Genomic DNA, 9880 nt, shown 5'->3' on the forward strand with positions numbered 1-9880 from the left:
CACCCCCTCAGGGTGCACAACCCCAGACCTGGTTGCAGCTTAAGCTCAGGCTCTGTCTCCTCTGGCATTAAATACATTTATTGGAACATCTCACACAAAAAGAGGTTCTCTCTAGGCCGTTCACATGCACGGGGGGGGCGAGAAGCGACTACCTACACACAGAGAGGGTTCAGCACACACCTTTAATGGCTGTGGGCGGGGCAGCCCCGCGCCGGCCGGGGCTCAGGAGCCCGAGGTGTTGTTGCTGCCGAAGCGCTGGTTCACGCTGTGCAGCAGGTGCTTGGGCAGGCAGTTCCAGGAACTGGCCAGCATCTCCTTGAAGCAAATCACAGCCTCGAGGCACAGCCTGGGAACACAGGGCAGCTGTCAGCAGGGATGGGGCTGCACGGGGAGCTCATTCCTTACAGCTGGGGGTGCTGTCGGCAGTGCCAAAGGTGCTGAGGGGAATCCTGCTCCATCCTCACACCTGGCTGCTGCTCTGGCAGCGTTTGGTAGAGGAAATGCTTTCCAGTATTTTAGGAACATGAACAGGTCTAGTGGTAACCCTGCCCCACTTGTCTTAGAATCACAGAATGTTTTGGGCTGGAAGGATCTTAAATCCCATCCCATCCCACCCCTGCCATGGGCAGGGACACCTCCTGCTATCCCAGGTTGCTCCAAGCCCCAATGTCCAACCTGGCCTTGGGCACTGCCAGGGATCCAGGGGCAGCCCCAGCTGCTCTGGGCACCCTGTGCCAGGGCCTGCCCACCCTCCCAGCGGTTTCCTCCTGCCAGCTAAGCTGGGACACGACAGTTCCACGTTGAGGTCTTGCTTTCTTACCTGACGAGAGATCTTGGTTGTAGGGAGAACACAAGGATTTCGTTACTGTGAGCCTGGAGGGTGGGAGAGAGAGGGAGAATTGGTTCTGTGGGTTCACAGCAGGAGCCAAAGCAGCCCAGGCTCACACAGTCATGGAATCAGGGAATCCCAGAATGGCTTGGGTTGGAAGGACCTTAAAGCTCATCCCATTCCAACCTGCCCTGGGCAGGGACACTGGAGGAAGCCTTCAGGTCTCCAAGCCTTCAGACATCTGCACTGAGGGGCTTTGGACAGGAGCAAAGCATTTCCCTCTCAGGCTTTGTTTGCGATCCCCACGAGATCAGGATGCTGGAGTGATCCAGCACTGCAGATCCCATGGGAAAGGAAAGCTTAAAACCAACTCACAGCTTTGGAATGGGCCAGAAGGTTGTTGGCACAGCCCCCGAAGATGATCACCTCGCCCTCCTCGCTGGCACAGGCCGTGTGCCACAGCCTGGGAACAGAAAGCAGCACTTCATTAACCCAAAATCCCAGCTCCTCATCCCAGCCAGGCCAAAGGGGGGAAACCAGGAAGCATCACTGCTTTCAACTCCTTAACCTGGCTAAGATCACTTCCCAAAGCAGAGGGAGGAAGACTCGTGTTTTGCATGCCACACTCGTGCCTCACAGAGGTTTTGGGGCTTTAAATTGCAGGTCACCAACTCCTATTTCCTCAGCAGGAAGCCGAGAACAGCCCTGGGTGTGCACAGGATGAGCCTCTGGCCAGGACCTTGGTGACACCGACCTGTTCCCGGTTTGCTGGCAGAGCAAGGACACTGGTTCCAGTTAGCTCTGGTGCTGGCACTCAAAGTTCAGAGGCCTCTGCAACCACATCAAACCATAAATCCCAGGATCAAACCCTAAATTCTGTGTTTCCTGCTGTTTCACAGGCTGCTGGCAGCACCTGCCCTGTGTGGCACTCACTGCGATTCTGGGAGCACACAACAACCTGCACCTCTGGGACACATGGAAAAGGAGAGCTGTGAGGAGAAACCAACATCCTCTCTCCAACAGCTACCACCAGGTGATCCCACACCCCTTTTGTAACAAGTTTCCAGGGAATTGTCTGCCATACCTTGGTTTTTCGGAGTAGTTATGCTCAAACTGTACCCACTCGTTCTTGCTGATACAATAAATCCAGGCATCACCTGAAAACAAGCAAAATCCCAGATAAAGCCACGATTCTGTCAGTCCTGTGAGCTGCTGCAATAAACAAATACTCTGGTATAGCACAGCCCATTTCTGCTCTAAGATAAATCAAATAGTTTAGGAAAAAAACCGTATAAAACATTGGCTCCTGTTTGATGACAGGTGTTTAATGTAACAGAGGTTTACAGGGGTGGGGAACTGTAAAGCTGTTATTAATTGCAATTTGCATTAGATAAAATTTTTAGAGCAGATGAATTGCTGGAAGTTTTGGTGTCTCCACACCCTCAGCAACTCCTGCTCTGTGGAAGAAGCTGTTGGATCCATGAGGAGTTGGATCACAAGAACACAGGAGGAATTTAGAAGGAATTCAAGGCAATCATTCAAGCTCCTGTGCACAGCTGTTCCAGAGCACAAAGCCATCACCAAATCCCTTTGGAATGACTTACTCAGGGGCTGCTTGTCCGTGGTGAATCCTCCAAAGAGGAAGAGGTGATCCGAGGAAATCGGTGTTAAGGAATGCCACGATCGGCCAACAGGGCAGATGCCTTGGGTGAGTCTGGATTGCAATAAAAACACCCCAAATCACCATGAGGGACAATAAAATCCTGCTGCTCTTTCTTGCTCTGATTATTGTTCAGCTATCTGCAGGATACTGCAGTGACCCAAGGACAGGTTTAATTTCTTTAGACACAAAGAATTTTACACAGCTCAAGTCTGAGTACCCACATTTCGTTCCACTCCCACGTGTCCAGGTTCAGGTAGTAGAAGTCGTTCATTCTGGACTCCTACAACGAAGCAGAGCGTGGTTCAAATCTCCTGATGAGGTTTGGGGTATCACAGGTTAAACTGGGCTGGGCTTACCCTGTATCTGCCTCCAAACACGTAACCCCTGTTCCCAACCGTGGCACAGGCGTGAGCGGCTCGAGGGGACGGGGTCTTACCCTGGGAAGGGACAGGGACATCACAGATCAGTCACCAGAGGACAAGAAAGGCTCAACTCAACTCAGATTTAAGGCCAGCAAGGAACAGAGTGAAAAAACCCAGCCAGTAAATCGTCCTGTGTGCAGACTGGGTTTTTTGATGGATGGGAGATGAGAGAACTCGTTAAAAATGGGGTTTATTTTTTCCCTCTTGAAGTGTATAAATTTTGCTTTTAGCACAGGGTTCAGCCACAGAAGACAGACTGTAAATGAGACAGTGACATAATAAATCCTTATATCCATAAATCATGAAGTGTCCAAGGCCAGGCTGGATGGGGCTTGGAGCAGCCTGGGATAGTGGAAGGTGTCCCTGTCCACAGCAGGAGTGGGACTGGATGAGCTTTAAGGTCCCTTCCAACCAACTATTCTGGGATTCCATTAAACAGAATTTTTCTTGAGTTTCTGAACTACTTGAGACCTGTATGAAGTAACCAAAGCAATTCTTTGGCAGTCTGGAGTTCCTTGTCTCATATTTCATTTCCTCCAACCCTGTGGCAACACTACCCCATTTCCCTGTTCCTGAACACTCCTGGGACACTCCAAATGTTTGTATCTGCAACTAGGAGTGTTTAATTCTCTCCTGACACAATTCAGCACCCCAGGAACAGGTACCAGCCATCACCTGGCAGTGAGGGTGACAGCAAACCACACATTTCACTGTCCTGAGCTCCCCGGGAGCACAGCGCAGCTGAAGCGTGAACCGAAGCAAGTGACAGGAAAAAATGGATGAAGACAGATCAAAATAAAAGGCAAATTTCCTCTTTTTGGAGAGTGGATTGTCTAAATGAATGGCTTAAATTCAGTGGGAATGGCTCCAAGAACACTACTGAATAACATTACTGAGCTGTGACTTAATTAACTGACAGCAGACCATTAATTACCGTCGTTATGGGCTGGCTCCAAGTGAAAGTTTCAAGGTCCAGAACATGCACGTGGTCGTTCCATCCTCTAGGAAGACCTGAATTCTTTAAAAAAAACAAACCATAAAGAAGCAACAAGTTTTAATAAGCACTGAGTAAATATTAAAAGCTGCAATAAAAATGACTTCCAGGGTTACTTACCCAAAAAGAGGTTTCATCGAATTCAAACGTTCCGCGTTGTTTCCCTTCAGGAAAATAGCCATAGCCTCCAAAAAATATCAGCCTGGAGGAAAACATGGACCAAGAGCTGTGAGAAATTCTGTCACATCTGTTGTTATAAAATATAAATATATAAAAATACAAACACAAATATAAATACAAATACAAATATAAAGGCTGTGCTCAGAAAACCAGGGGAGCTCCTTTGGTTTTCCAGGTGTGGGGCTCTGTTTGTTGCCTAACCGACCCTCCCACCCACATCAAATCCCTCTGGAGCTGTTTTCCAGCCTCAGGATTCCAAGCTTTGCTCCACTTCCAGATCTATGAAGCTGTCAGGGTGTGCTGCCTGGTCACTGCACTTTGGCCTCTGCCACACTGTTCTCCTGGGGTTTAAATGGGAATTACCTCCAAGTTTTATCTTTGGGGTTTAGCCTGTATTAGAAACTGGCATGGCTTTGCCAGAAATTCCTACAGGATTATGGAGTGACAGAAAACAATCTGCACCACCTAATTAACCACCCACAACTCCATCCCTTGTCCCCAGTCCCTCTCCAGCTCCCCTGGAGCCCCTTTAGGCACTGGAAGGGGCTCTGAAGTCTTCCTGGAGCCTTCTCTTCTCCAGGTGAACATCTGCAGCCAGCGCCACAGGGACTGCATGGAGGAGGAGGAGGAGGAGGAGGGAGAAGCCAGCAGAGAGCAGAGCTCTCCCTGGGGCCTCACCTGTTCTTGTACACCCACACCCCCAGCTTGTCCTTGGACGAGGGGGGCACCCCCTGGCACTCCACTCTCACCCACTGCAGCACTTTGTCCGTGGATCTGGAATTTAACATGTAGAACTGGGAAAATAAAAAGAGTTTTTTTAACTCACACAGCTCAAAGCTTAAGTCTGCTGTTCAAATAGTAACTTTTAATTAACATGTGTTGGTATAGAAACAGTAATAAAGGTAAAGTTCTTTTCCTAGCTGTAAACCAGAGCACTGAAAACACTGGGAACAAAATATGGATTTGCAAATCCTGACCCTTTTTGCAGACTCAAACACTTTTTACACCACTAACAGGGTTATGGACACTGAGTTTCAGCATCCAAAAGCTGTTGTGGGACACAATAAAGGTGTGTACAGAGTACAATTGTCTTACAAGTAAAAAATGGTTTAAAAGTTTACAAAGTGGAGGGTTTTACAGCATCACCCCTTCTCTGCATTTATATAATTGTACAGGAAGAGAACCAGCTGCTACAGTTACATAAAAGAACTGAAATGTCAGAATGCCACAGCAGGAAGGGGAGAAGTCACACCTTACCAATGAGATTTGCTTCAAACTGTCTGCAAAAATTCCATCAAACTCCTTCTAGTTTATATTTACGTATGAAATAGATCTTATGTTCAAATATATAAATAATGTATTTATAAAGGCCAAAACTATTTAATTTAGATCACACTGCCAGACTATCAGAAAGTATCATTAATTAATTCTAGCTGACAGGGCAGTGATTGATCAAAGATTGGATTTGATGATCTTGGAGGACTTTTCCAACCTTAATGGTTCTGGGACTCTGGGACTATCACAGACTCCAGGAAAGAGAAACATTTCAAGCCACCCCAGACCAGTTCCAGATCAGTTCCTGACATTATTTCAGGCAACTCTGGAAATTCCCATCTTAAAATCAGCAAACTCAAGAGGCAGGGACACAATCCAGTTGGTAAGGGGAATTGCACAAGAACAGAACCAGTGCCAAGTCAGGGTGTTCCTGCAGGGCTGTGAAGCTTCCAGGGCACAATCCTCATGGGAAAGGATGGGATGAAGGAATTCCTGACCTTGTTTGTGTTGCCCCGTGCGTGGTGACCCCCGAAGAGATAAACCACTCTGTCCACACACACGGCACAGCTGCCAGACATGGAGGGGGGAACATCTCCCTCTGTCTTGCTCTTCTTCCTGGAAAAACAGGCTGGAATGTTTCACCTGCTCACAGTGAACAAGGATGGGTTTATCTGGAGGGTTTTCATCACAGCAGGTCGCTGTGGACATTCAGTTCTCAGTTCTTCCCACCTTTTCAGGTGTAACAATTCACAAAACTACCCTGCTATGATGGAGGGGTGGGGGAAAGGCAGTTTAGTTAATAGATGGGTTTTTTTGGGGGTAGGAATCCCATCTGCCCAGCTCAGGAGTTTGGAATGCTCAGAATCCTCAGGCAAAGAGGATTCACCTGTGTAAACTGCAGGTTTCACTTTGCTCCTGGATTTTTCCTGTTTGTAAACATCTTAACCACAGAGAGGAGATTCCAGCCCATGTCCAAGGCTGTCCCTGACCTCAGGGAGGGCTGGGAGGACGGCTGAAATCCCACTTCCTGCAAAGCACTGAGGAGCTTCTTTGGCTGCATCAACCTTTAAAAACAACTCCTGGAAAGGCCAGAAACTCAACAGGGATCCCCTGACCACCACTGGAATCAAAAGTGGTACAAACACAATTTCCAGCTGCTCCATCCTATCCCAGGAATCCCAAAACACCTCCCAGTGGTGATCACACACTCCTGTCCGGGCTGCCTGTCCCTGCTGCCTCTCCTACTTCACCCTAGGAAAACTTACTTGATGTTTTCACAGAAAAAAAACCCAACCCAAATCTGAAATCTTTTACACATTTTTGCAACAGTTTGATAGTGGGAACAAAGAGGTCATGGAACTCTCCCTGCTCAGCCCCTCAGTGTGCTTTCCACACCAGTTTAAGGATTTATCTAATTTTTTCCCCCAAATTAATGATTTACTGTACCATCTTCCAGTTTCCATGTTGTAGATCCATATTTCATCCCTGGGCAGGTAGAAGTCATAAAATCCCCGGACCTGGGCGTTCTGCAGGACAGGTCAGAGAAGGAAAAGCAGTGTTAGAAGGATGTTTGACACACGGAGTTACAGACTCCTGGGAATGTTTACACCCCTCTGGGACCTAATCACAGCACAGATCACAGCAGGAGCAGTGCCTGTACTTCCCACACTCCTGTACCTCCCACCTGCACGGAGAGCAGGAATCAGCCTAATTCAGCACCTGCTGGGGACAATCAGTTCCCAGCAGAGCCAGATGGGGGTAAATGAAGTTAAGCCCCTATTTTATAGCCCAAGCCAGGGAGCAGAAATGAGCCAAAAGTTCCTTTTTCATTCCCCCACCCCCTCCATGACAGGAGTTCATTTACTGAATTCACTGACAATGATTTTGTCACTGAAATGATTTTACGGTGCTGCAGCACACGCACCCCCAGTGTGACAACCACCACCCTGGGATCCTTAACACCCAAAATACAGTTGTGTAAATAAAATCACCACTCCTAGGGTGCACAATTCCAATCACACAATATTCTCTTCACAAGCTGCCAAAGGCAAACAACACCCCAAAATCTGTGTATCTGCCAAGGTTTAACACTCGTGATTGATTTCAACACTGCAAAACACCCTGATGTCGTGTTACAAATTGTTCACTGGAGCTGCTGTGTTGCGGGGGAGGAATAATTTCCCAGAGTCACTCCCAGATTGATGGGACACAATTCCCAGCGCGGTGGGTGGCTGTTCCAGAGGAGCTGTACCTTGTATCCTCCCCAGACGTACATGCAGCGCCCGTCAGTGACGGCCACGTGCCCGCTGCGCTCGGCGGGGCTGTCGTTCTCCAGCTGCTCAAAGCCGTCCTCGGCCGGCGCCGGCAGCTCCTCGTCCGCCGGCAGCTCCTCGTTCTCATCGGCCATCTCGGGACGTGCTACACACACAGGGACACGGAATTCCTTCAGCTGGATCACCCAGTTCAACCCCTGGCCCTGCACACACACCCCAGCAATCCCACCCTGGGCATCCCTGGCAGTGCTGTCCAAGTGCTCCTGGAGCCCCGAGGCTGTGCCCGTTCCCTGGGGAGCCTGGGCAGTGCCCAGCACCCTCTGGGGGAAGAGCCTTTTCCTGAAATCCAACCTAAACCCACCCTGGCACAGTGTGGGGCTTGGAAAAACAGGGAAAAAAAGCAGGAGAAACTACACACTGTTGCTTCTGATGTTTCACTGGGAAAAGTTATTCCATGAGTCAAGAAAGTTCCAGGTGGGGACTCATCAGTGGTGCTCAGTTTATGATGGTTTCAGTTGCCAATGTGAGCCAAAGTGACCATTAAAAAAAAAAAAAAATTAAAATCTTATCTATAAATACTTTAATTGATCTGCCCGGAGAAGCTGTGGCTGCCCCTGGATCCCTGTGAGTGTCCAAGGCCAGGTTGGACATTGGGGCTTGGAGCAGTCTGGGACAGTGGAAGGTGTCCCTGCCCATGGCAGGGGTGGGACTGGATGAGCTTTAAGGTCCCTTCCCAACACCAACCATTCCACGATGTCAAAAAAACCCAATGCAAAAGGGAATAAATGTGACAGCTTTGCCTACAACAGCAGCAAATCCTGGGGCTTTTCAGTGTTCCCCACACAAACCCTCAATGCAGGACAATGTCACCTACTCTATGCAAAATTCCACAGAACCAATGTTCCTGCTCCAAATCCATGCAGAATGCCCAACCCCAGACTGTCCTGGGAAGATCCAAATCTCAGGGAAGCCAAACAGCCCAAGGTTGAGCATCCAAAGCCAGGGAAAAGGACCTTAGTGAGACAATCACACCCTGCACTCCAGGGTTGGATATTCCGGCTTTGATATTCCCCATCAACACTCCCGAGGGACTTTTGCTGTTTAATTTTAATCACTCCCACGACGGAGACGCCGCACCACCTTCGAGAGGTTATCTGTGAGCTTTAATTACGATTTCTAATTTAGATTAGCAAGCCTTGCCCACAGCTCCGTGAAACCGGCCTGCTTCGAGCTAGCGGTGTCTTCACCGCCTCGGAGAAGTAACACATATATAATATTTATATATAATATATACGTATAATATTATATGATTAATTTTACCCCTCAGACACGCTGGGCCGTGTCCCTTCAGCCATTTCCCCCTCAGCTCCCCGCAGCCCCCGCGCCCTGCGCGCTCTGCCCACCCCCCTCACACACCGCGGCGAGCAGGCGGGGGCTCCTCACGACACGTTCTCTGTCGCGACATGCCCGAGCGCAGGGCGGGCCCGGCGGGCTCCTCACGACACGCTCAACTGTCGCGACATCGCGCCCGCAGCGCCCGCCCGCCGCCGTTACCGGCCCGCGCCCGCCCCGGCCCCTCAGAGCCGCCCCGGCCCCGTCCCGCTCCTACCGCGGCCCCGGCGCTGCCCCTCCGCCGTCCCTCCCTCAGCCGCGGCCGCGCCGCAACATCCGCCGGGCGGGCGGCACCTTCCGGCGGCGCTGCGCAGGCGCGGGGCAGCGGCACCGCGAAACCCGCTTTGGAGCCATCGGAATTAGCCCGAAATTCACCCTGGGGCCATCGGAATTAGCCCGAAATTCACCCTGAGGGCACCCGCACACCCCGAAGTTCATCCTGGGGGCATCTGAACACCCCAAAAGTCACCCTGGGGTCACCTGAACTACCCCAAAGTTCATCCTGGGGGCATCTGAACACCCCAAAATTCACACTGAGGGCACCCGTACTCCCCAAATTTAACACTGGGGGTTCCTGAACTAGCCCAGAATTCACCCTGGGGGTACCTGGACTACCGTGAATTAACATTGGGCGCACCTGAATCCCCCAAATTCGCATTGGGGGCATCTGAATAACCCCAAAATGAACATCGCGGGCACCCAAACCACCCCAAATTCACACTGGGGACACTTGAACCCACCAAAAATTAACACTGGGGGCATCTCAACCTCCCAAAATTAACATTAGGAGCATCTGAAGCCCCCCAAATAACCATGAGGATATCTGAAGCCCCCAATTTCACACTGGCAACA

At 50.1% G+C, this 9880-nt stretch overlaps 1 protein-coding gene across 1 annotated transcript; it reads right to left on the reverse strand.

Moving 5' to 3' along the window:
* Window positions 1–57: 57 nt before the first annotated feature.
* On the reverse strand, window positions 58–9348 carry KLHDC2 (kelch domain containing 2). Its single transcript, XM_042047313.1, has 14 exons — window positions 9246–9348; window positions 7615–7781; window positions 6810–6889; window positions 5861–5978; window positions 4767–4882; window positions 4029–4110; window positions 3849–3932; window positions 2849–2929; window positions 2714–2772; window positions 2434–2543; window positions 1914–1986; window positions 1205–1292; window positions 821–873; window positions 58–346 (listed from the first exon to the last, which is right to left on the reverse strand). The coding sequence occupies exons 2-14, from the start codon at window positions 7768–7770 to the stop codon at window positions 223–225; spliced, it is 1224 nt and encodes a 407-aa protein (XP_041903247.1). The 5' UTR covers window positions 7771–7781; window positions 9246–9348; the 3' UTR covers window positions 58–222.
* Window positions 9349–9880: the final 532 nt, after the last annotated feature.

Source organism: Corvus kubaryi, unplaced genomic scaffold (assembly GCF_017639235.1).
Source record: "Corvus kubaryi isolate FWS band 111438036 unplaced genomic scaffold, C.kubaryi_AGA036_p1.0 66, whole genome shotgun sequence".
Taxonomy (NCBI): domain Eukaryota; kingdom Metazoa; phylum Chordata; class Aves; order Passeriformes; family Corvidae; genus Corvus; species Corvus kubaryi.

What these genes read in the sequence shown, in the direction of transcription:
- KLHDC2 (XM_042047313.1), bottom strand. Translation starts at nt 7,770, where the DNA reads ATGGCCGATGAGAACGAGGAGCTGCCGGCGGACGAGGAGCTGCCGGCG. An exon ending in AACATGGAAACTGGAAGATG is followed by an intron (nt 5,979 to 6,809) that starts GTACAGTAAATC and finishes CTGTTTTTCCAG; the next exon opens with GAAGAAGAGCAAGACAGAGG. An exon ending in TTCTGGCCCATTCCAAAGCT is followed by an intron (nt 874 to 1,204) that starts GTGAGTTGGTTT and finishes CCCACCCTCCAG; the next exon opens with GCTCACAGTAACGAAATCCT.